Source organism: Notothenia rossii (genome assembly GCF_949606895.1).
Source record: "Notothenia rossii genome assembly, chromosome: 2".
Classification (NCBI taxonomy): domain Eukaryota; kingdom Metazoa; phylum Chordata; class Actinopteri; order Perciformes; family Nototheniidae; genus Notothenia; species Notothenia rossii.
In genome coordinates, this window is record NC_136904.1 from 44,688,711 (window position 1) to 44,715,983 (window position 27,273).

At 41.7% G+C, this 27,273-nt stretch overlaps 2 protein-coding genes across 2 annotated transcripts in view; both read right to left on the reverse strand.

Annotated features, from left to right (window-relative positions):
• Positions 1 to 22,667, reverse strand: part of chsy1 (chondroitin sulfate synthase 1) — a 52,921-nt gene extending 30,254 nt beyond the window's left edge. The window contains exons 1-2 of the mRNA XM_079663358.1: positions 21,908 to 22,667; positions 18,397 to 18,892 (exon numbers count right to left, since the gene is read on the reverse strand). Coding sequence (XP_079519484.1) covers positions 18,397 to 18,892; positions 21,908 to 22,218 — 807 coding nt within the window. The 5' untranslated portion in view covers positions 22,219 to 22,667. The remainder of the gene's footprint in view (positions 1 to 18,396; positions 18,893 to 21,907) is intronic.
• LOC307028389 (uncharacterized protein) overlaps positions 1 to 27,273 on the reverse strand; it is a 361,942-nt gene that overhangs the window by 170,414 nt on the left and 164,255 nt on the right. The window lies entirely within an intron of this gene.

Here is a 27,273-nt window from a genome sequence, read left to right on the forward strand (position 1 = left end):
CTAAAGGTGCACCATAGAGAGCATCCTGACCTTCTACAGGTGCACCATAGAGAGCATCCTGACCTTCTACAGGTGCACCATAGAGAGCATCCTGACCTTCTACAGGTGCACCATAGAGAGCATCCTGACCTTCTACAGGTGCACCATAGAGAGGATCCTGGTGCACCATAGAGAGCATCCTGACCTTCTACAGGTGCACCATAGAGAGGATCCTGACCTCCTACAGGTGCACCATAGAGAGGATCCTGACCTTCTACAGGTGCACCATAGAGAGGATCCTGACCTTCTACAGGTGCACTATAGAGAGCATCCTGACCTTCTACAGGTGCACCATAGAGAGCATCCTGACCTTCTACAGGTGCACTATAGAGAGGATCCTGACCTTCTACAGGTGCACCATAGAGAGAATCCTGACCTTCTACAGGTGCACTATAGAGAGGATCCTGACCTTCTACAGGTGCACCATAGAGAGGATCCTGACCTTCTACAGGTGCACCATAGAGATAATCCTGACCTTCTACAGGTGCACCATAGAGAGGATCCTGACCTTCTACAGGTGCACCATAGAGAGCATCCTGACCTTCTACAGGCACACCATAGAGAGGATCCTGGTGCACCATAGAGAGCACCCTGACTGGCTGCATCACGGCCTGGTACGGCAGCTGCACTGTAAGGCTTTACAGAGGGTGGTGAAAACTGCACAGCCCGGACGGAGCTGCCATCCACTCCCAGCGGCTCAGGAAGAAATCCCTCAGGATTATAAAAGACCTCCCATCACCCCAGCCAAACTGTTCTGTCTGCTGCCGTCTGGCACCAGACTCAGAAACGGTTTCATCCCACAGGCCATAACAATGCTAAACTCCTGAGCTCTGTAAAGTGCCTCCATAAGCATTTATCTGTTGTTACATTACATTACATTGCATTTAGCCGAGGCTTTTATCCAAAGCGACTTACTGTGCGTTCGACCAACAAAATACAAACTTGAAGAAAAAAGATTCATATAAGTACATCAGGTTTCATAGAGCTAAAACATTTCAAGTGCTACTCAACTGGCTTTAGTATATTAGTGCTTTGTTAATAGTTCTATCGCTCGAAGTGGAGTCGAAAGAGATGAGTTTTCAGTCTGCGCCGGAAGATGTGTAAGCTTTCTGCTTTCCTGATGTCAATGGGGAGCTCATTCCACCATTTTGGAGCCAGGATAGCAAACCCACGTGTTTTTGCTGATGGGAACTTGGGTCCCCCTCGCAGTGCGGGTGCAGCGAGCTGTTTGGCTGATGCAGAGTGGAGTGCACGTGCTGGGGTGTACGGTTTAACCATGTCCTGGATGTAGGAGGGGCCAGATCCATTCGCAGCATGGTACGCAAGTACCATTGTCTTGAAGTGGATTCTAGCAGTTACTGGAATCCAGTGAAGGGAGCGGAGGAGCGGCGTGGTGTGGGAGAATTTGTCATCATCTTACAATTTATTTATCTAAATAGATATCACTAATAAACGGTATTTAATTTCATCTTACTGTACAATATTACATTTTACATTATTTTCTTGTTTATATCCTATTCTATGTACATGTATAGACATTTTCTTGCACTAGTTTTTATTTGTATATGTCTTATATAACTATGTTGCATTGTTGGAGGAGCTCTGGACATGAGATTGTCTTTGCCATTTCTAACTGTAGCATATGTGCATATGATATTAACCCTTGAAATGGCTATTTTCATACCATCAACTTGAGAGGTGAACAGCCCTCCCCAAAGCCCATAACCTCCAAAACCGACCACAAGAAGGGCCATTCAAGGCACTCGAACGCAGTGAACGCATCAAGTGATAAAACGGCTACTGGAGCTTTAATATCTAGTGCAGCATTAATCACATCACGGATATTATCAGACGCTAGGCGTGATTTGATGAAACCAGTCTGGTCGCAGTGTACAAGGGATGAAATATGAGATTGCAGACTGTGAGAGAGTACCTTGGCGTACATTTCTTATATCAGCATTCAGCAGACTAAGGGACCTATAGTTACCACATTCTGCTGGATCTTTACCCTTCTTAAGAAGTAAGGAGATTACTACAACATTCACATCCCTAGAAACAGTACCCTCATCTACTGAGAAACTGATCATACTGAGGAGTAATGGGCCAAGTAGGTCCCAAAAGATCAAATATATCTCTGGCGGTATACCATCAAGCCCAGGTGATTTGCCCCTTTGCCTTTATTTAACCAGGTGAAAATCCCATTGAGATCAACGATCTATTTCTCAAGGGAGACCTGCAGCACATTGGTTACACATAAAAACAACAGAAAACAAAATGGACATCATACAACAGAATTACAGTGGAACAAATTACAACCTATTCACAATGACAGGTATCAAATAACATTTCATCTATCCGAGCTTTAAAATGATACAGGGGAACCAAAATGCTCAGTTTAAAAAAAAAATGCATAGTGTTCCAAGCTAGACAAGCAGCACACATAAAAGCTTTAGTACCTAAAACAGTCCTAGCACTTGTAATAAAAACACATCCTGGGATCTCAGGCAATAGATACTTGCCACTCTCTGTGAGATCAAAGAGCAGATATAAGTTGGTAGTTTACCCAACATGGCTTTATAGATAAACATGTAGTGAAGGCAGACCTGCCCTGGCATACAGGGTACAGTGATGAGTAAGTGCTTTACAGTAAGTCACTAATCTTAGTGCGCTGTGATAGGCGGCATCTAACTTGATCAGGTAATGGGCAGGTGCATTCACATAGATCCGATCACCATAGTCCAGCACAAGTCAAAAGGTCACAGAGACTAGCCTTTTCCTGGCCTCAAGTGAGAAACAGGACTTGTTTCTGAAAAAGAAACCTAGTCTAACCCTCAGCTTTCCAAGCAGATTATTGAACTGAAGTTTAAAAGAGAGGCAATCATCAAGCCAGATACCTAGGTATTTATAACAGACAACCACTTTTCCTTGTGTAGTAACAATATCAAAAGTGGTCTCCGGTGTCTTTCTGGCTTTTGAAAATAGCATTACCTTAGTTTTATCAACATTTAAAAGAAGCTTAAGCCCAGCGAGCTGAGTCTGAATGATATTAAAAACAGCCTGTAATTTAACAACAGCCTCCTTAATGGAGGGACCTGCACAGTACATCACGGTATCGTCCGCATAAAAATTTAAAGTTGCTTCATCCACATTTTGATCTAAGCTGTTGATATATATGGAGAATAAAAGTGGACCTAAAACAGAACCTTGTGGTACACCATTAGCAATGTTTAACCACTCAGAAGACAGCCCATCGAAATGAACCCATTGGGACCTTTCAGCGAGGTAGTTCAAAAACCACCCCACTGCATTGCTGGCAGTGTTTCCGCCAGACCAGGGCTGAGAGGGCGTCCAACCCGAGAGCGGGGGAGGGTATCCCTTATAGATACTGTCTTTTTACGTTAGTGAACCGGATCATTTGGCTCGGCTCTCTTAAAGCGCCAGCTGTTTCGGCTCTCCCAAACGGCTCTTCATGTTACCACAGTTTACCACGGAGCCTCAGTTTCGCCGCTGCGAGGCTCTGGTGCTCGCAGGTGCAGTTCACGTGCGTGCTCCACTAAAACCCCTCCACTCATCGCGTCCAAATCGCGCACGTTCCGTTTTGTTCTGTAGCATGCACCTTCGATGTCGGGGAAATGATCTTCAATACTCCGAAAAGAATCCCACCAGACTCCTTTGCCCCTCCAACAGAGGGATGTCCTTGTTCTTTTTCCTTTTTCGTCATTTCAAGCGTTAAAAGCTCTCGATCTTCTCTCAATTATTAATATTTTTGGACGCCCTGGGCTCATGTTCAGGGCGTCCCGAGATGAATAAGGGCGTCAAATGACGGCTTGACGGCCCCCTGGCGGAAACGCTGATGGCTGGATATGCCAATACTGAGTAGCCTCTGCTTTAAGATATGATGATCGACGGTATCGAAAGCTTTGGAAAGATCAATAAACAGAGCTGCAAAAGTCTGCTTTTTGCCAAAGATATTAGCAATATCATTCACCACTTTCATTGTGGCAGTGATGGTGCTATGTTGCTTTCTGAAGCCTGACTGATGTTTACATAGGATGTCATTTTTACATAAAAACACCTTTACCTGTTCACTCACTAGGCTTTCAAGAACCTTAGCCAGAACTGATCATTTAGAGATGAGCCTATAATTATTTAATAAAGTGGCCTCCCCACCTTTTAGTAGAGGAAGGACATACGCTGACTTCCATATTTTTGGAATTGTGTTTGTGCTGAGGGAGAGGTTGAAAAGAGAAGTAAGAGGTGGTTCACTAAAATCTGCAGCTATCTTTCAAAAAAAGAAAGGTTCTACGTTGTCCAGGCCAGCCGGTTTCTTAGGATCTAACTTGGTTAAGGCTTCATGAATGGCTTCAATAGAACCAACAGGCAGATTGACCCGCTCTGAATCAGTCCCAGAACCAACAGGCAGAATGACCCGCTCTGAATCAGTCCGTGTTGCTGTGGCTCAGAGACAGACATGGATTTATGTTTTAGAAAAATACTCGTTCAATGCCATTGAACACGTCTTTTGATCAGATTGACAGCTACGGTGAGACGATCCCCCGTAAAAGCTCCGTAAAGGTACGTGTTGTGATGTCTGTGTTTGCTTCCCCTGTCGCGAGATCGGATCGCTTAGTGATGATACTATGCTTAAATAATCTGTGGAGTCTCAGCTTTAAATCGGATATATTTTATGTGCAGTTTCGATAAGTAATAAGGGTATCTTTATTTTGAATTCTGTGCTAAAGTGTGTTAGCATTTTTTTTTTTTTAAATGAATAAAACCGCACGTCCCTGCGGTGTGAATATCGCGCATGCGCATATCGCGGTTATCGCCATGACACGATATATCGTTCAGCCCTAATGTAAAATGTGTTAAGGCAGGAGGAAAAAGCTTCTGCGATCACCGTCTCCTCTCTGTTCCTCCAAACCCCGCCCTCCCTGAAAATACTGAGTGACAGGCTGATAGTAACCTGATAGAAACTTTATTATTCACTTAAACATATGTTGATCACTGATTGAGATATGATAAAGCTAACTTAGCTCATACATTCATGGGATGTATGCAACAGTAAGACAGAATAAGTGTGCACCCACATACAGTATTTTAGTTTTTATATGCTGTTGTAAATACTCCTGTTGTCTGCTGTGTTCAGACTCAAGTCATGTTTGTGATGCCACATTCAGGACATTCAGTGTCCTTTCTTTAACAGAAGACCGTTGCTAGAAGCTGCAGCTAGACTGCAGAAGCATTAATTTTTGGTTTTTGAGGATGGAACAATTTCACACAGATATAGGGAGGCTAGACCTATACAATTGATTTATTTTGGTGTATAATTTAATGTCAAGACATTATGTTATTGATTTCTGATGAACTTTCTAAATAATAAAAGGGAAGTTCATATTTGTCGTACTGTATGTATTCATCGATGAAAAAGAAGCCATGTACTATTGTGTAGTAATATAGAAAATTGAGGATGCAACGCATTGTTATGCATCGTGATATCGAATCGAAGACAGGATAATCATAATCGAATCGTGAGACCAGTGAAGATGCACAACCCTAGTGTTGTTATCCCGGGAACTCTTTTCAGTGACGGACCTTCGGACAGCAGAGCAAAGGTAAGTGTTTAGTATGTTTATTCTGGTAAGTACATTTTATTATGTTAGCGCTGACAAACCGTTCATAAAACTACACATATGTCAGTCATAGTTTTGAGCAACAAAAATATCTCTAGCGGCACAAATCAATGTTTGTTTACAGGTGGTGTGGCCTATTCAGCCACCCAGCATTAAAAATAAACGATCAGTTTACCAGTAGAAACAAACCGTTCACTGCATATATTCTCCTGTAAACCCGAACTGCATGTGGTACGAACAATAACATGCTTCTCCAATTAGGAAGCCAACCAAAGCGTAATAGAGACCAAGATCTATGGTGTCTGAGATCACATCCGTTACACTCCTGTATCATAATACTTATAATAGTGCCGTTCTTCTTTCTATAATTAAGGTTTTTAACTGTTTGACATATTGAAACTGGAAAGCAGAATTTTCGGTTGTGGTAATATATGACTCACGCATGTCAGTAACCTATAGTAATATAATAATAATATATTTAGTGTGTATTTAGCTGTTGCTTCGTATGCATTTGCGTGTAAATGGGGTCTTACAGTACTTAAGTACATTAAAATCACTGAATGTTGTACTGATTGATTGGTGAGAAAATACTACACATACTATATGAAAGGCCATCCTATGAACAATGGTCTTCCTGTCTCTGAGCCCTGATCCGTCCTTTAACTGAGGCATCCTCACATCATTCCTCCAGCAGCAACCTGAGCTCCAACCTGCTGCAGCTCAGAAAAAGAGGCCTTCTAATCCCACAGCCACACAGTAACAGCAGCAAGGAGTCCCTTCTCTTACGTTTACACAAACACACACCTTGGACTCTCAAACCCTGGATCCTGCTTTTGGAGTTTTCGACCCTGACACAGAGGGAAACCGGTGTTCTTTACATGAGCAAGTCTATAAGACCTCTTAACACAAATCGTACTATGCCCGTGAATGACTCCATGGCCTCTTTACATTGGTGGAGGGAGGGGACTAAGCTCACCCCCACACACAAACCAGCAGCAGATGAGGTTATCAGCCAGCCGCCTGGCTAAGACAACAGCTTGTGTAGCCGAACACGGAGAGAAAGCTTTCTGCTAATCCCCAGAGGAGAGCCAGACAGGCCAGAGAAAGAAAGCTGTGCTTTTTCTGTGGAAAGCTTAGCTTGAAACTCATTGCATTGTCTTCAAGACAATACAACTAAATAACTGTACTGTCCGCCTGGACACTTACACAGTACAAGATGATAACTTTTTGTATAAATTGCCAACGAGGCTGCCAACATTTATTTACAAAAAATGCCACATTTTATTTTACCGAGTATGGTCTCAGAAACATGGTCAGGCTGGGAGGGTCTTATGTTCTCAGTCTGAACTACAGCGCTGGAAATATCTAATCATATCATCAAGGACAAATTTCTTCAAATATTAAACTAATTTGAGTTAAAATCACCCATTATAACAAGAGATTAAATCCTCTTAATAATTTCTTAAATTCTCATTAAAAATATTATTTAAGGAGGGAGACGTATATGTTGCAATAAGAACTGACATTTGTAGTGACAAATGAAAACACCAGCAATGGATTTTAATTCATAACAATTTGACCAGTGAATTTCATTCGACTGGATATATATATCACATAAATCATAACTCTGCCCCCTTTTAAGCTGCGTCACTCTGTAAATGTTATAACCTGGTAGGATAAAGGCTTCTATAGTGGAGTCATGAAGCCAGGGCTGAAGTCGAATAGTCCATTTAGCTTAGGAACCTTCCTAACTGAGTAAAATGACCCGGAAGTCCGTCAGTGATAAGTAACCATGATAAGTGCCGTTCCAATTCTCTAGATAGGAAAGGAGGTTTCAAACTCCATAACTTAACTTCATAACCTCCTTTAGCTTAGGAACCACTGGACCTTCCTTTACGAAAGGAGAGGAGAAAATTATGCCCCACAATGCCTTGCAGCCGCAGCATTTGCCGTCGTACAACAGTCAGCCGTTCACGGAAACAACCGATTATGACCGAGAAATTATATCATGAATTGCTTGCATTTTAAAACGTATGTGGCAACTTACCAAAGTGCTTTGTTTTGAACATTCATCAGTATTATAATCAAAAATAGAAATATGAACGTTAGTTTTTACTGCAATTATCAAATAAAGTCAACATTTCACAGTCTTTACTGAGCTGTGTGGGGGTTGTTCAACTTTTAAAAAGATGTTTGAATGGTGATATACACAGTGATAGATGTTAAGGACTAACGTTTAAGATCTTTTCATACAATCATACGTATTGGGATCATTTGTATTAATGTGGATCAGAGAGAGAGGGTGACGAGCATAAGCTTCACTTTCCTTTTTTATTTCAATTCCAACTTTGGTCATGAAGAATATGTTTCTCTGTTGTCCACGTTCATAACCTGTTGGGCCCCACGGACCCGGTTCCGGGGCCAAAATCGCATCATTTGCAGGAAACAACATCTAAGGAACCTTCATATTTAATAAACTATGAATGTTTTATATCCATATAACGGGAAAAAAACTCATTTAACTGATCTTTTTCATTTGTTTTTCAAAAAAAAAACTCAAAGATGCTAACACTGACCCTCTGAATTAGCCCCGAGTGAAAAATGCTAACCTATTAGGCCTACTGCACCGAAAATCCATCCTAGCACCCTTATTACTTATCCTAGGTGCAGATCCAACACATTGTTTATGATTGTAAGGAGACACAGAATCTAATGGTACCCACCTAAACACTCAAAGATTACAAATTTGTGGAGAAAATAACAAAAACCTACATCAAAACAAGTGGCGCTAGGTAGCCCACAACGCTAACATGGCTTACCTTGGTTTTGTCTGGTCAAAACTGGTCTTCAATGGCATTAAAACGATAACAACGATGATGTAGTTAATCCATAGGTTAATATCCAATGTGACTGTGCCACCTTTGAAATGTTCTGATAATCTATAAACAATAAAACAGCTTCTCCGTTGCTTGCTATCAGAGCAGGGATATTTCTACCCTCTGCTGCAAGCTTGCATGCGCAAAGACGTTACCTTTTTTTTTAACATGTGTGTTTACAGTAGTCCGTCGTTCTTTTTAAACATCCACGTTGTAGTCCGTTGTATAGAAAACTGTAGTGTCCATAGTTTCCCCACAGCAGACGACGCACATTCATGACACGTCGGATAGTAAAAGTGCAGACGGATTCTCTAAAGTACCGCAGTCTCTTCTCCTAAGTCCTTTTGAATTCTCCTATCCACTATCCCTTAACCCCGTGACGTTTCACTCAGAGGTCAAGGAATAGACGATAGGATTAGACGTTAGGAGCTGATTTTTGGATTATCCGACCGCAACCCATGTCTCAAATAAACCAGGAAGTCTGAATTAGAGCCCAGTAAATATGATGGGCGCACTCACTTTTAGATTGTATGCTTCATATGTTTAAATGTCCACCTAAAATGCGAGATTGGAAAATAACAGACACCACTAGAGTGCGTTCCAAGGGTTTGGTTTGTTTGGTGGCTCAACAGATCTGCATTGTGTGCATAGCTGTTTTGTAGCAGGTCGCCAACATGGCTTAAATGTAAAAGTAATACGAATATTAAGAAAGCTGTGACTGCACTTGACTCACCTGCCGCCATCTTGAATGTATCTTACCACCATCTTGCATAAGCAACCAATTGTGGCCGATGTCAAGTACATGGCACCTTGAACAGGATATACAATAAGTAAATTAATTTAATGGAAATCAATCAAAGCATTCAGGAGGACATCAGGGCTCTATGCTGCTGACATTCATGATGTTCAGCCCAGCCTTCTCATACATTCAAAGAGCAAATCTAATCATCATATGTTGATGTTCTTAAGGGGTTTCCAGTTGTTCTAGTTGTGATAGCAAATCTGCTGCTGTCTGTGAGGACTAAATAGTGCAACGCTTCACTGAAAATTACATATTGAATAGCAGAGGTGGAAGAGGCCTGCAGGTTAGGGCAGCTACAAAACCAGTGGAGAGAAGATGTAAAACATATCCAACAGGCCTCTCCCAAATCTGATGGAATCTGGCTTTACTACACACCAAGTCAAATGACACTGACCACACTGTGTGTGTGTGTGTGTGTGTGTGTGTGTGTGTGTGTGTGTGTGTGTGTGCCTGCACCACTATTACATTACATTGCATTTAGCTGACGCTTTTATCCAAAGCGACTTACAATAAGTACATTCGACCAGGAAGATACAACCTTGAAGAAAACAGAATCATATAAGTACATCAGGTTTCATAGAGCCAAACATTTCAAGTGCTACTCAACTGGCTTTAGATAAGCCAGTCCTTTATTAGTATACAAGTGCTTTGTTAGTCATTCTATCGCTCGAAGTGGAGTCGAAAGAGATGAGTTTTCAGTTTGCGTCGGAAGATGTGTAAGCTTTCTGCTGTCCTGATTTCAATGGGGAGCTCATTCCACCATTTTGGAGCCAGGATAGCAAACCCACGTGTTTTTGCTGATGGGAACTTGGGTCCCCCTCGCAGTGCGGGTGCAGCGAGCTGTTTGGCATATGCAGAGCGGAGTGCACGTGCTGGGGTGTACGGTTTAACCATGTCCTGGATGTAGGAAAGGCCAGATCCATTCGCAGCATGGTACGCAAGTACCATTGTCTTGAAGTGGGTTCTAGCAGTTACTGGAAGCCAGTGAAGGGAGCGGAGGAGCGGCGTGGTGTGGGAGAATTCAGGAAGGTTGAAGACCAGACGAGCCGCTGCATTCTGGATGAGCTGCAGAGGTCGGATGGCACATGCAGGTAGACCAGCCAGGAGGGAGTTGCAGTAGTCTAGGCGTGAGATGACGAGAGCCTGGACCAGAACCTGCGCTGATTTCTGGGTCAGCTGGGGACGTATTCTCCTGATGTTGTAAAGCGTGTATCTGCAGCAGCGGGTTGTAGCAGCAATGTTTGCAGTGAAGGACAGTTTGTTATTTAGGATCACACCCAGATTCCTTGCAATCTGAGTCGGGGAAACAACAGAGGGGCGTAGCAGTGGTATGTGGTATGAAAAAAGCAGTGGTATGAAAAACCATGCGGGCTAATGACAGATCCGAGCGATATTGTGTACAAGGAGAAGAGGAGGGGACCAAGAACAAAATAAAAACGACTGTTGCATCGCCTCACGTCTCCTGCGTTTTGGCCATGTGTCGCACTGGAACACACCGCAAAGACTTCAGCTGACGGCCAAGAAGAACGTACGAACTGCGCGAGTGGCAATAACTCTCCTTACCAGCAGGCAGCGGTAGTGTGTATTCGTCATTCAAAAGAGGCAACATCCGGAAGACAGACTGCGTGATGCACCGATAGAAGAAGAACAGACTGCGTGATATAAACAAACAACAAATAGCGTGTGCGTTCCATTTTCACTCTACAACGAGAAGCTCATGGGGCTTTTCCGAACCTGTGTCGAGTGCTGGAGTTAAATGAAATCTCAGATTTACCTTCTTAATAGTTTGTTTGGGTCCCTCACTTCCGTTTCGCTTCTCATGCACTGATTCGCTAAGCTGAACAGCCAATCAGAATGATTTATTTTGCCGACAGCCTTTGGCCGATTCAACATGTTGAATCGGTGGGCAGTCGGCCGAAAAGGCGTCGGCACCGCTGAAAAGACCCGACTGTGCGGGACACACCAATCTGAGTAGGGCGTGTCGACGCCCATTTGACATTAATGCACTAGCAATTCAATAGTTTGTCAAATTTTGAGCAAATACTCTTGTACTTTTGTTTATTGAACATATTGTAAGTAGCTAAAGCATCAACTGAATGAAATGTTATAAACTGTAACATAATGGAATACATACATTAGGGCATTCAACATTAACGCTTGTGATCAATCTTGAAACCTTAACGCGTTGAAATATATGTATATTTAGATGTGTGTAGATGTAGATTTATCGTATATGGGTTGGCTTTAAAAAAGTATTTACTATAATTCATACTTTGGAATTAATTCATGGACTGTTGGTGCTTAGAATCTTTCACTGCTTGTTTTTTTTTTATGTGATTATTCTCAACAACTCTTCCTACAGTCAGTGCTTTAAATGTTGAATGAGAGAAAGAAAAAAAAGGAAAATAGATAATCAGAGGGTGGAGGAGTCCAGAAGCGTGACTCAGGCCTGGACTGGCCCAGTTTAGAGTGCCAAGCAGACAGAAGAGGAAGAAAGGGAAACTAGGAGAGAACTAGAGGGAAGACTCGTCTATGCTCATGACAATTCATAGAAAGGAAACACATGGAGGCAGAGCTGGATGCTGACTTTAGTAAAAAAGTAAAGACAGTTCATGTGAACAACTACAAACAAAGGCACCATTCATACGCATAATGCCAAGTGTGTCTTATCTGATATGATTTCATACACATTCCTTCAGTCCACTCAAAAAGTATAAAAATGAAAGCTGTGGCTTTGTGGCTGGAGGAGTGAAAGCGGAGAACATGTCAGCATTCTGCTTCAACAGTCCTTCAGAGTTGCTAAGCATACAATTAGAGAGGAAAATAAGGAGGTGGTGTAAAAAAAGGAAAGCATGAGTTGGCAGTGGGATGGAGGTGGAGGAGGAGCCTGGCCCTCTCTCTGCAGGGACACACTGAACCTCAGCTGGGCCCGGGCCAGCAGCATGGCTTCTCAAAGCAACAGACTTATTCTTATAGTTTTTCACCTTTTCTGGGATGGTTGCTATAATGAGCTTACCGAATGGCAATACTTTTTATAATTCCCATCTTCTTCTTCTTCTTTTAAATAATGTGGTGTGCACAACCACAGCCTGCACTACACCTTACACATAACTAAGTGCAGCAAGCCGCTCAAGCTAGCAAAGGTGGTAACCATAGAAACAAAACTGAACAAATTTGCCGCAAGTCTCTGCACCCAGCCTCTTGGCGAAATCCTCTGTCAGGGTAAAATCTCCATGATCACATGGCTGTGCTTCAGTCATTTCTTCAAATACAAACGTATCAAGAGGATGGCCAGAAGGAAAAGGGTCTCGCAGGATCTAATGTGCTATATCTGGACCTCTCGAGGTCTGTCAGGGAGTCTACTGCGCACCGTCTGTTGCTCCCAACAGTTCCACATGTTTGGCATATCTGTGATTAACATGCGAGGCATCGGCCACCCCCTCAGCCGGCGTCTGTGGATTTTTCCTCATGATTTTATACAAAATTTGACCTGATCTTTGAAACCTTCCACAATAGACATTTCTGCTGCAAAGTGCATGCACTTGGTGAATTTGTTCAAATGTAATCACTGGTTAAACTGACCAGTACAAATATTAAATGTTCCATTTTCAGTTCAGTACATTTGAATGTATGCATGCTGTATGTACCACTGTAAGCCAGACACTTTATGTAAGATATGAAGCCATGTGTAGCTTTCAATATACGTGTACACATGACATTAAGATAAGAAGGAATAAATTGGAACCCAGTTAATCCTGAATGAGAGGCAGTGCTGTGGCATGCAGCATAGTGAGGGAGCCGCTCAGCAGAGGTGAGGATTAGGAGGTGGACTCAGCTCTCAGCAGTGCAGCCTTGTGATTCCCATTAGCTGTGTTGGAGCTTGTTTGTGAGCTGGCATGCAGGGTGGGGGAGGGAATGGTCTCAGGGCTCCTGAGTACAGCAGGCTGCTGCTCACCTCATACAGTCAAGTCAGCAGGCTTTAACATTCAGGAAGGGGTTACTGGGTCTTGGTCTTTTTCATTTAGTTTCTGACCAGATATTATAAGTCATTTATGAGGTCAAGTTAAGATGTAACAGTAGTATCATTGGAATGGTGTGATTGCATGATAGTATGTATTTAGGAGCCACTAAGATGCTTTGTGATCAAAAGCCAGTCATCAAGTTTTTACTCGATACCCCCTAACTCCGATGAATTACTTTGCCAGACACTGACTGACTAACCTTTCTGAGGGGGGCTCCATAGTTTGCTGAAGTTTAAAGGAGCATGTCTGAAGAAAAAAAAAGGTTACAATGTAACACAGGGGGAGGTGCCAGGGCCATGCAGTGGAAAAGCAGACCCTATGCAACATGTATATGACCAAATGATGACACAAAGTGCCCCTCAATGAGAAAAGTCCCCCTATATTAAGGTTGCAGCGGTCGCTAGTAGACTTCTAAAATCTCCCAGAATGCAACCATCCTGCAGAGCAGTGCTTGCTGCTGCTGCTACCACACACAGCCTGCACTTGTAGCTGTAACTTGTGCTAATTCAGCACTTCTGGCCTTCCATTTCTGTTGGCTTCTGGATGATGAGTGTAAACAAGGTGCAGAGCCAGTACTGAGGAGGGACAGAGGGGGAGCACAGAGCGCCGAGTGAACAACACCATTTCATATTCAAACTTAAATTCGAACATTATTATTTAACTAAGTGAGACAATGGATATAAAAATATCTAACTAGACAGCCTCTGATCACAGAGTAATTCCTCATAAGCATGTCAACAGACTAACAATGTCTAATTTCATTAACACACCTTTAACAAGAAGTTACTTCACTCATCTGAAGTTTCAGAACTGAAACTCAAACACAATGTTAATGTATTCATTTTCACACACGTCACACTCTTATTGACACAGACACAAGTTTATACAAATCATTTGTTTTATATACTGTATATGATCCACAATGTGATATATCTAAATATTTAATTAACTGCAATTTTTTTTTTACGAGAGCGAGACAGAGAGTGTGAGTGTGTGTGAGGGGGGTGAGCAGATAAGAGCATGTTGAGACATGGCTCATGAGTGTGGGCGGTTACTTCCCGTCTCTTGGTCTAGATTCTCTAGAATGAGCTTGTAAGTCTGATGATGTAGAAATGTAGGACCTTTAAGAGGGCTCTGAAACATTAAAAAGATGATGATGCATTTCAGAACTATTGGATTTCCTGTTAAAAAGAGTGATCTTGAATGTAGGTCTGCTTTGTTTCACAAAAACGTAAGGAGTACGCTGACACATGTCAAGGTCATCTGGAAAGATACGACTAGAAAGCTGCAGAGCAAACGGAGACAGGGGGTGTTTCTCAACATGTCTTCCGAGCATCTTGCTTCAGAAGCGAGGCAAGAATCCTTCCTAGCATTCAGAAAACGAAGAGTGGAACAGGCTAGCAAGTGTGCAGGTGTGCGTCATATGAGAGGCCCCGCCTTACATTTTCCGCCACAGATTTGGGGAAATTGGTCTGTGCGCAAAGCATTGTGGGGATTATAAGACCCCGGAGTCTACACATGTGCAGCCTCGAGATTTCTCCAAACGAAGTACGCCGGGCTCGGTAGAATTCCAAGTATGCTGGACATTGGAACAGTCCTTCGGCGGCACTTGATGAGGTAGTATGCTTGAAATAGTGGCTCTGGAGCAGCTTTACTCGAGATTGAGAAACACCCACAGCCTCCTGAATCCGTGTTTGGTTCGTTCTTTGGTTATTCCGTTTCAAAACAGAGTAGGAAAAACAAAAAACTTGTGTTTTTAAACCAAAATGGGAAACATTTTTTGACCATTTGTTTTTATTTATTTACAAGTAAACGCAAAGCTCTCGGAAGTGATTTCAAAACAAAAGCACTTGCATTGAAGCACAACAGTATCTGGTTAAAGGAAACGTGATAATATTATAAACAACGGAAAACAAGGTACATTTAGGCTGGTTCCTTGCATCACAACGATAAGCCTCTAAGAGATCTCTATGTCTAAAATGGCCTCGCGTTTGCTTTGTCAAATCGGAAGCTCTTTTTCCCCTGATATATATGATGAGTGATACAAATATTTGTTACCATAAGTTCTTAATAAACTGACACTGTTGGACAAAGTAATAGTTTGACTTCTACCAGAAATAAAATGAAGTACTTTGACAGAGGATTAATCACAAAGTACAGAGTAAAAGTCCCTTCTATAGTACATAATGCATGTTTTCAGCTATCTTTGATGAGTGATAAAAATAAAATGTTACCATTAGTTCTTTATGAAATTGATACTGCTGGACTCAGTAGTAGTATGCCTACTACCAACAATACAATGAAGTACCTTTTCAGTGTTTTAAAAAAAATCAGAAATCCTATGTCAAAGTGCTTTCTGCTAGGCAATATTATAAGGAATCATTCTGTACATTTCCACCGTTATGCGGATGATACTCAACTATATTTATCCATCAAGCCTGATGAAACCAATCACCAAATAAAATTCAAGACTGCCTCAAGGACTTAAAAACGACCTTAAACTTTCTGATGTTAAACACGGCTAAAACTGAAGTTATTGTACTCGGCCCAAAGAATCTACGAAACATACTATCTAAAGATATACTAGTTATGGATGGCATTCATTTGGCCCCCAGTGAGACTGTAAGGAATCTTGGTGTTATATTTGATCAGGATTTATCCTTTAACACCCACATAAAATCAATCTCAAGGACCGCCTACTTCCATCTACGCAACATTGCCAAAATTAGGCATATCTTGCCTCAAAACGATGCAGAGAAACTAGTCCATGCATTTGTTACTTCAAGGCTGGATTATTGTAACTCCTTATTATCAGGGCGTACCAAGAAGTCAGTTAAGTCGCTTCAGCTGATTCAAAATGCTGCAGCAGCTGTATTAACTAGAGTTAGGAAAAGGGACCACATTACTCCTGTTCTGGCTGCCTTACACTGGCTCCCTATAGAACACAGGATAGAATTTAAAATTCTTCTTCTCGCTTACAAAGCCCTTAATGGGCAGGCGCCATCTTACCTTAAATAACTCATTATACCCTACTGTCCTACTAGGGCATTGCGTTCCAAGAATGCAGGGTTGTTGGTTTTTCCTAGAGTCTCTAAAAGTACAATGGGAGCCAGAGCCTTTTCTTATCAAGCTCCACATTTGTGGAATCAGCTTCCAGTTTGTGTTCGGGCGGCAGACAGCCTATCCGTTTTTAAGAGTGTGCTTAAGACCTTCCTTTTTGATAAAGCTTATAGTGATAAAATAAAATAATCTAATAAGAGTGCATTGACGTAGCTACGTTGTGCCTCTTCTTGATTGAGAGTACTCCAGCAACCACTTATGCCCCTTGGAAAGTCTTTAGAGACTGGCCTGAATAGCTGGTCACAACTATCCTTCAGCACAGTGACACACCCTGTCACTCTTGTTGGCCTCTTATGATGATGCGGTCTTTTAAAAAATATGATTATTTATCTGTCCCAAGTTCATTCCTCGCAGATTCAGTCTCATCAGCCTCCTCTTTTCATCAGTCCCAGTCATTGCAGCTTAAAAAAATGAAGAGCTTCTGATTTGACCAAGCAAAACGCGTGGCGGCTGAGTTGACCGCTGTGCAGAATCGCTGTATAGTTTAAATCTAACAATGTTGTCCATTTTAGACATAGATATACGACGCTTAGAGGCTTATCGTTGTGACCGCAATGAACTATCCTAAATTCACCTTGTTTATAATATTATCCCGGTTCTTTTAACCGGATACTGTCGTGCTTCAATGCAAGTGTATTTTAGCATACGAGTGCTTTTGTTTTTAAATCACTTCCGAGAGCTTCGCGTTTACTTGTAAATAAATATAGAAAAACAAATGGTCCGAAGATACACGTCCTCTTAGTCAAACAAAACCAAAAAGTTCATTTATTCGATTTCCCGTTTTGGTTTTAAAACTGAATAACGTCGTTTTTTGGTGTTCGGTTTTTCCATTTTGGTTTTAAAACAGAAAAACACCACAAGTTTTTAGTTTTTCCTATTCGGTTTTGAAACGGAATAACCAAAGAACGAACCATACACTGCTTATCCTGCTGAGACATGTCTCTGTTGATAACTAGACCGCTGCAAACATCTGTATGAAACTTCATTTAGACCACAGTGAGGATCAAACAGCTGTTAACTATTATCATTTACACCAGGGGTTCCCAAAGTGGGGGTCGCGAGATGATTACAAAATAAAAATGGAACTGGCACTGTTATTTTGGGGAACTGGCACTGTTATTTTGGGGGTCGCGGGCTGAAAAGTTTGGGAACCCCTGATTTACACAACAGTGGTTTCTCAGCATTAAGATGCTGTAAAGCAGAGCATGTAGCTATGTTTGATTTATGACTTGCTAGCTTCTTCAAAGAATAGTTTACACGGCCCCTGGCTGTTTGGGAAATAATGCAACGGAGAACAAGCTGGGCAGAAAAGTCTCTGCCTGCAAAGTTCCTTCAACAGCTTTTGAGTATAAATAAAGCGGAATAGACCAGCAGCCTTTATAAGGGTATCTGCCTGCCTCTAAGTGCCTCGTATCCAATGCATGTTGCGATAGGCTCCTCTGGAACAACGTATGGCACCAGAGCCAAAAGAACAGGGCGGTTGTTCTATTTATAGAACTCTTCCTGCATGCTCTTTTGTTTCTCAACAACAACTTCATTTCAATGAGACATAACTGCCTTGGCAACAAATGTGTATAAAACATAGGAAAGACAAGGTTGAGCAGTCAAAGAGCTCTCTGTGAAGCTTCAGCTGCTGTAGGCGTTTCTTCAAAGTGGAACTCATTTCCTGTGTTTCAGGAGAAGCACATGCCATGAGCGGTGTGACAGACCAGAAGGCCACCAGGCCAAATTAGGCCCTTCTTTCTCTTGCATCTTAAATTCTGACTGAATGTAATCAACTGTGCAGTTTCTGAGGTAAAACTTTTTAGTTTTATGCAACTTGTAAAGTATCCCTTCACACACACAGTGGGAAATGAGAGGCTGCTTCATATATTAAGTATGAAAACAAAATGACAACATCTTACCTCATAGGACCAGACACACTGGACCCCGGCAAACCTCCGGACACAGCGGCCAATCTCCACGTCTTCATGGGTGGTGTACATCTCCTGTAGACATTCTCGAATGTGGGGCACCATCCTCTTGAGGACCTCACGGCTCATGATGACCCCTGGCCCCCCCATGCAGAAGTTTTCCCCAGGCTCCAGAGCTAGTTTACCCAGCTCGTCCCGGGCCCCCATGCCTGTTTGGCCCAGAAAGATGGCCTCGCTACTGTTGAGGCTGCGCAGGAAGCTCTCCAGCTTCTCACTCTTGATGTAGACGTCGTCATCGGCCCTCATGAACCACTCGTACTTGTCCAGGTAATGGTCATGCATGTACTTTAGCATCATGAAGGACTTTTTCTGCGGTGGGTAAGAGTCATCTACATTCTTCAGAGCCACTATGGGAATGGGTATAGAGGTGTCAGAGCCTTCGCTGGAGAAGAACTCTACACGTCCTGGAACTGTCTGCGCCCATGTCCTGTGAACACACAGTCAAGAAAAGGTAAATGATGGATAAGCAGGATTGTTTGTAATATGTATCAGCTCATGTTACCTAGCTCTCATAAATATCTATACACTTTTTCATATAAATCCCTTAATGTTTGTTCTACATGCTATATTTATTCTCTAGTGTCTCTTCTGTTAATTTTGTATGTACTCTGCTGAAATGCATTTGTTGTCTTAGTAACTGTACTCTTTGCAATGGGAACAAAGTAGAATGTGGGCTGAATAGTAATAGCAAGAGAATAGAGTTTACACTGGGTGCAGGTGTGTGCGCTAACGCCACATGTTGGCTCATTAGGGCCTGAGCTCGACAAAGTCGAAGACCTATTGTAGTCCCAGGAATTTTTTTTTCTACCAAATGAATTGTCTTTTTGAGGGCCTTAGAAAAAGTAAAAGACGTTTTTTTTTTTAACACTTGTCGGGTCAGGTGTAAATATATTTCTATTGGGGGTTTCATCATTAGCGCACAAAAACAAACAGCGTTTGGTTGTGCTTTCACCTAAAAGTCTGAAACTCTACATATGTAGCATGACAGGACGCACACAAAAGTCAGTGCAAGGCATATCGTAAACCCAACAGGAAGTGCAATATTTGATTATGTATGAATGCAATAGGGAAAGTGCAATTTGATTATGTATGTGCAATAGGGATATGTGCAATAGGGAAAGTGCTGTACCTGTATGTTTCTTGTTTATTTCTTTGCCATGTGATATGTGATCTCTGTTCCTGATCTATGACTGATTGACCTGAATGTTTTATGTGTATTATCTCGATGCCCAAGACAAATTTCTCCTAAGGGAGACAATAAAGCTCCATCTTATCTTAAGTCATATTGATGTTCAACATGAGCAGCTGATAAAATCTACATCCTGCATTTGACATCTGTGCCTTTCTGGGGGAAGATTAAAGTTGCCCAAAACAAAACTTATCAGAAAAGTTTGTTGTACTGTGAATGTATTAATATATGGTGATCAACAACCTCCCCTTGTCTGATTTGTTGCTTTGCTATCCACTACAGTTGTATTTCTCTAATAAGCAGTGTAAAACATTGTCAGAAAATGTTCTCTTGTGGACATCGCAGACTCCGAGTGAAACATGACTCAACAAGATCATATAATAATAACATTGAGCCTCTGTAGTCCGAAACAAGACGGAAAACTGTATTGCTTCCAGACTGTTAAAGGACAACAGCTGCAAACTCCTTCCGTTCCTGCCTTTCACAATAAAAGCCCTTTAGATCTACACTGTATCGCTGCTTTCCAGGAGAACCTTTCATTCACTCAGAGCGTTTCTTTAGGATGAAACTCATCAAAAATATTATAGTAGTGTAAGGAGTAAATCTGCAAGGATTTACTCTGTTAAAAGCAGCAGTCTGACGTGAAAACAAAGAGCTGATCTTAATTGGGGGTCCTCCCGTCCTGGATGAACATAGTAAGGCATAAAAACACCTCTGTAAAACAATTAACTCCTGTTATTTTCTAGTTTCCTTTTCCTGCCTTGCACTGACTTCATCTGAATACCTATAACGTCAGTGAAATAGATAGATAATGTCAGTGTCAACATATTTGTCCAAACCCTAGGCCACATCACCCTTTCCAAGCATCCTTACACTGGGTCCTCATTGTATTCAGGATAAACGTCATGGTCTCGGCCCTAAGCACATCTCAGTGCCTCTTACCCCTCACCGCACCACCGTAAAAGTAACGTAAAGTAATCAGGTTGCAGTACTTTTATTTTGTGATACTGATATTAGGTTACTGATTCTGCTCTTTCCAGATGTTAGGCATTTGAATTCAAATAAGAAAAAGACCTAGGTAAAAAGAGAGCTGTTTAACAGAATGAACAGTTCGCATGTTGACTTCATTCACAGACCATGGGTCCTGATTGAAAATAAAAAACAGTAGAGGAGGCCTTCACTATAAAACACTCTCCTGCAACAACATCATAGTCCTGTTGGAAGATGAATGTTCAGGCCTTCATTTAAATTATTTACATTGATACATTTACATCACTCCACACAGGAAATAATATTTTTCATAGAGTTCAGACATGAGTATCTGCTCGTCCAAGTGCTACTTATTTCCAGGAGAACAGCTGCTAATCTCAGGGCTTGGTCTTGAGCTTCTGTCATGGGTATGATGACACAGGTCTCTACAGCACATGTAAATATACCAGCCTCAGAAACAACGTCTGAGAATCTATCAGAGGGCTGCTGAAATGTAAAGGCAATCTGTGTTGGACTTAAAGACTGATATCAAATTATGATCCCTGGAACAGAGTACAACTTAAAAACGTGCCACTGGGCACTAAATGCAAATAATGTGTCTATTAATGTATTTCTCATTTGTAAAGCACTGTGAATGAATGTGACTACACCTTTGTTAGTCTGAACAACAAACAAGTCATTTTGAGATATCACTGGGTCTCAGGTAGACTGTCCTTTTAAGGGCTAAATTAGTATTTGATATACTGGAAACACGACGATTTATTGGGACTGGTCATTTTGAGAGACTTTAAAAATAGTGTACTTTGACTCCACTACATTTATGTAATACCTTTAGTTACTTTACAGATGTGGATTAATGATGTGAAATATAATCAAGTGTTAAATCAGACTTTAGTTCCACCTGGAGTAAAATCACAAGCTACCCTGCAGTATACAAAGTCATTCAGACAAGCTGCACCTTTACCAGCTTTGAGAACACTAATGATTAAGAAGAATTATAAAACATATCATATTATTCTGAAATGGATCAATCTGCACAATGACTACTTTTGGTACTTTTGTATGATAATAGTTTTCTACTTTTACTGAGTAACATTTCGAATGCAGGACTTTTACTTATTAATATACTCTTTTACATAAAACCACAACATCTGAGTACTTCTTCCACCTCTGTTTATTGGTCCATGTTCCTAAAGGTGAGCCTACAGAGAAGGCAGCCTACAGGTGTACAGAGCCGCGGCAGCTCCACGCTGAGACACTCACCGATGAGCCGCCACAGCCCGGCTGTTCAGGTACTTCTGGGCAGTCATCACACCGACGAACAGGAAATGATTGGACCCGGAGCCAGGCTTCTCGGTCGCCGGTAAACTGTTATCTTGCGGTGGCCATAGTACTCCGTCGTATTCCTTCCTGTGACCCCCGTTCAGTCCACAGCCTGCAGTGTTCGCCGTCCGTTTCTGTCCGGCTTTCTTTAGCTCGGTCGCCTTGGGTAAGACGAGTCTGGAAGCCAGCGTGAACCCGACCACCAACCCCAGCAGAACACTAAACCAGGCTCTTCGGCTTCGACCTGCCATTCCCCAAAGCTTCCCCAAGCGACCGGTGCTCTCTGTAGCTATCCGAACGGCACCGCGTCTGTAAAGCAAACCAACCAACTCAGTTAAAAATAAGGTAAAATAGAAGAGGCAAGTCCGAGGCTCCGGGCTCAAAGAATCTCTCTCATAGCAGGAAATCCCATTTCTTCCAGCTGCCTACGTAGCATCACAGCAGTCGCCTTGAAGTCGCCACCTGAGCAGTTCCGTGCTGAAACTCTCCGCTCAGCCAGCTGTCCGTCTGTCCGTCACTACCGACCAAAGGCACACTGCAACACCTCACCGACCGACACAAGCAGCGCCCTTGCCTTGAATAGCGGCCCCATGCTCGCTAAGAATATCGGACCGTCGGGATCGCTGATCGCGAAGGGTTTAACAGCTGTTTGAGCCTACGAGCTTCCCGTAACAGCGCTGTGACTGGCTATACCCTTCTACATGGGAGGGACCGGAAGTAGGCCTACTTATCCCCATCTATTCTATAAAACGTCGCATCATATAGAAATATTGTACCACAAGGACATCCTCTTTCATTCATCGCATCCTTCTAATAAATAATGTTTTGTGTTTAAATAATAAATAATGTTTTATGTCATTTTGAGTTGGCAAGCTACTACTAAAACCACATCCACGAGCCTCCGCCACAGTTGCCATGGAATACAATCCAGTCGCGAGTGAATTACAGCGTACAAAATGTGCTTAGTTGTTGCATTTGGGAACAATGCATAGTCGCTGAATTCAAGTAAAAATAAGAATAATAACCTATGTAAAGTGAATTGATTTTCTCTCAAGACGTGCCCCACGTGACTAAATTGTAAACTCGGTGATTGGATTATCTTGCCGAAACACAGGTTATATTTCACCTATCCCTGAAATGTGATTGAACGATGCTGCATTCATGTTAAACGGGAAAAGACACGATCACTGTACCAACCTGCAATTGTTGCAGTATTAGCATTCTGCTTTAACAAAATAATAACAAAAGTCCTAATAGTTATAATTGTCATTTATGTATAATTACTGTTATTACTATAATACGTTTAGCCCAATGATACCAACATTTACCAATGCTTAGCCTAACCAAAAACAGCGTCCTGAAAGCTGAACTGGACAGCATAAAGTTTATTTTTGTTGTAGTTAATGTGTTTTGCTCGTAGGGTTTTGCTCAATGACATCTTCCGTGCTACATAACAGACACAGCTTGTCTTTCAATCTCCTCTGGTCTGCAGCTCCATCTTGTGGTCCTCGGCAGTCCACACACAAACAGACACACTCAAAATCATATAGGCCTACGGCTTTTATTTGAATGATTAGGCGTTGATTACATTATTTGTTTATGTAATACAACGGCATGTATTTGAAACATATTAAATGTAATACACTCTTATTTTTTATATATTCTGTTTCTAGTGGGCAACATCAATATCATTGAAACAACTTTGTTTTACGTTTCATCTTGACATTTTGGTGAATCAACATTCGTGACAGAATACTCACCATGCAGTCAATCTTAGCTCCTTAATAACAGGCGGATCCTAACACAATCGCAATGTCGGACACCGTAATCTTCTCTGGTCCCCTCCCCAATCTGATCAAGGATGACATGTATAGCCGCATGTCATCATTTCAGCGCTGGTTGTCTTGGTGGTGCTCAGCAAACATTGTGGGCTTCGTAAATAATTGGACAGCCTTCTGGGGAAAACCTGGTCTGATTAAGAGAGACGGCATTCATCCTACTTTGGAAGGTGCAAATCTCATTTCGGCAAACATTTCAGGGCTTTGTGGACTTAATCCATGACAAACTGGAGTTGAGACCAGGAGGCGGACTGGCGGAGTCGCAGTCTTGCACGCTTCTCTGCGCTCTCTCCTAGGCAGTCATCCATAGGAATCCTGAGCCCAATAAAAATACCCAATATTAACGGTGTGTGTCTGCCCAAGGACAATTTAAGGTAAAACCTAATAGAGGTGTCATACATAATAACCTAATAAAAGTAAATGTAACAACTACAGTGCAGCACAACAGGAAGATTAAATGTGGTCTCTTAAACATAAGATCTCTAGCATCTAAAGCAATATTGGTAAATGATTTAATATCAGATTATAATATTGATATATGCTGTCTCACTGATACTTGGTTGAGACATGAAGAATATGTCAGCATAAATGAGGCCACTCCACCCAGCCATATCAATACTCATATTGCCCGAGGCACTGGCCGATGAGGTGGAGTTGCAGCAATCTTTGACTCAAGTTTACTTATCAATACTAAACAAAAATTAAATTATACCTCCTTTGAAAGCCTCGTTTTTAGTCTCACGCATCCGACCTGGAAAACTTTGCAGCCAATTTGATTTGTTACAGTGTACCGTGCACCAGGTCCTTATTCAGAGTTTTAATCAGCTTCGGTACTTAAAACAGATAAAGTAATTATTGTAGGTAGTAGTTATATTCATGCCGCATCAATCTCATTAGTATGCATAAAAAAGTGACAGGTCACACCTCCCCCAATTATGCAAATGAGCTAAGTCCCGCCTCCCCTTTGTTCGAGGTGTGAGATCCCAAGTAGGTGTGATATCCCAAGTAGGTGTGAGATCCGTCGATAGGAGGGGGGTGATGTGTATTCACAGGTGTGAAAAGCCCCCACTGTTGCGCCTTATGGTGTATAATTAAAAAAATGAAAAAAAGAAAATGCTGTTTCAATCACATTAGTATGCACAAAAAGTGACAGGTGGGCCCGCCCCCAAGTGTGTTTGTGTGTGTGTGCCTGCATGCATGCGTGCGTGCGTGCATGAGTGTGTGTGTGTGTGTGTGTGTGTGTGTGTGTGTGTGTGTGTGTGTGTGTGTGTGTGTGTGTGTGTGTGTGTGTGTGTGTGTGTGTGTGTGTGTGTCGGTCTCTCCTAACCCCTGCTGTGGACCGGGGCTACATCAAATTTTATTTTAGCCCCTAAAGAAAAGCCCACCATAAACATAATAATTAAAAATAGTTTTGATGCATGTTACCACTTTCCTTCTTCATCAGACAGCCCCTTTCTAACGGGAATCTAAGCTAACATCTACTCTCGTCTCAAAGCCTCCTTCCTTCTGCGGTGATGCAGGCAAATGCTGCCCCTCTCTACTATAAAGTCACCATACAAACTTTATTGTCCTATCTAAATTAGATTAAGGTTTTAATATGATTTGTGTTAATTAGTTTACTAGCTATGAGGAGGTCTCTGTCTACATTGCAAGGATTAGACTGATGGTTGTAATTTTTTTTTAGCAATTGACCTGGCTAAGGGTTTATAAGGATATCTAGTTTCTACAGCAAGAGAAAGGTGATGATGAACCACCCTGGCATTTCTTCTCTGTGTTTTCCTGACCTGGATCTGTTCCTGAAAAACTCTGGTACGTACTTCATATAATTATTAAATGTTGTATGTTGTGTGTTAAGCAACCTCTGTGTATATATTGTATTTATTGTGTATTAGCACTATGATTCATAATGGTTTTTAAGTTTTGGGGAGACTGTTAACTAATGTTGAAGTACTTTAGTGGAAGGGATGGAGTCTCATACAGTGTCTGTGAAGGTGTGTGTGTGTGTGTGTGTGTGTGTGTGTGTGTGTGTGTGTGTGTGTGTGTGTGTGTGTGTGTGTGTGTGTGTGTGTGTATGGGGGCGTGGGTGTGCGGGTGACTGTGTGAGCCTGGCCCTGCCCCTCCTCCCCCCTTCCTGCCATCTTATCACTAGACAGAGGGGGGATGTAATTTAAAAACACTTACCTTACACTTGTATTTGTTCTCTCTAAAACACAGTGTCTGTAAAGGGGGGGGGGGGGAGACTGTCTTCCCCTTCCTGCCATCTCTCTCTGTTTCTGCTGACGTGTAAAATATACAAAATAACGTTTTATATACTTACTCTCTTGTTAAAAGTTGATGAAGTTTGCAGTGTAAGCCAGCCATCAGTGTTCTAGTTTTAAGGTTTTGCATACCTCAAAGTGTGTCTAAAAGTATCTTGGCAAAAGAAAAATGTTATTTTAACACAACGTTACTTTTTTTACATTCTGTGATATTTTGTTTTTTTCTTTCTCTCCTTTTTCCATTATATTTTTGAAAAACGACAGTGATTTTAGCAAAATACAACATGCAACTAATACATTATACAATATTATGACTTTTTGTGATATTTTCAACACAATATACTTTTACCTTTTTTTTTTTTTTTGTAGGGCTTCAAGATATTTTGCATGTCATGCATAAACACGGTGTCATCTTTCTCGAAACTGACGTGCTGTCCAATTTACAAACAAGTTATTTTTCTGCTTCTTCATCCTCTGAATTTGAACCACAACTTGTCCACTGGAGTCAGAGCTTTCTGAACTTATTTCTTAACAGCACTGGGCATTTTTGTGTTGTATTGTGTACAGTTGAAAATGCACAGATAAACAGTCAGGCATGGGCGGTAAAATGTGTCTCCTCAGGCTCTCTAATACATAGTCATCTCTCAAACCCCCTGCCTGGCTGCTTTTCTGTACTTTTACAGCCTCATGCCGACTGCAGGGCCATGGGGTGTTAAGAGCCTAACAGGCAGCTCATTGTGGAATAGCCCCCCAACTGAGATATGGGATTGTCCCACTCTCAATATTTTTAAAGGTCAACTTAAAGAATGCTTGAGCAACAAACAGATGTGTAATCACCGCTAAATAAATGCACTTTAACACAGGGGTATCTCCTCTTGCACTTTATGTAGCGCTTTTATCTTATCTTGCACTTTATATATCACAGCTGCTACATTGTACTGCCATGTGGTAAATGCTTGTATGCTGCTCATGCTCTTTCTGCATATCATGTATTTATTTTTTGCTGTATATATAAATGTCATGTTCTTATATGCTGTATGTGACGGGACTATAGATGGAAATTAGCTCAAAGCTAAAATCCGGCTCATTTACACTTGTAAGCATTATTTTTGTTTTAAAGTGTTCATCAATGTGCACTACGGTAGCCCTGAAGAAAATTAAACATTAAAATATGTTATCGATGTCCCCATTCCCAGTTTATTTGGGAATA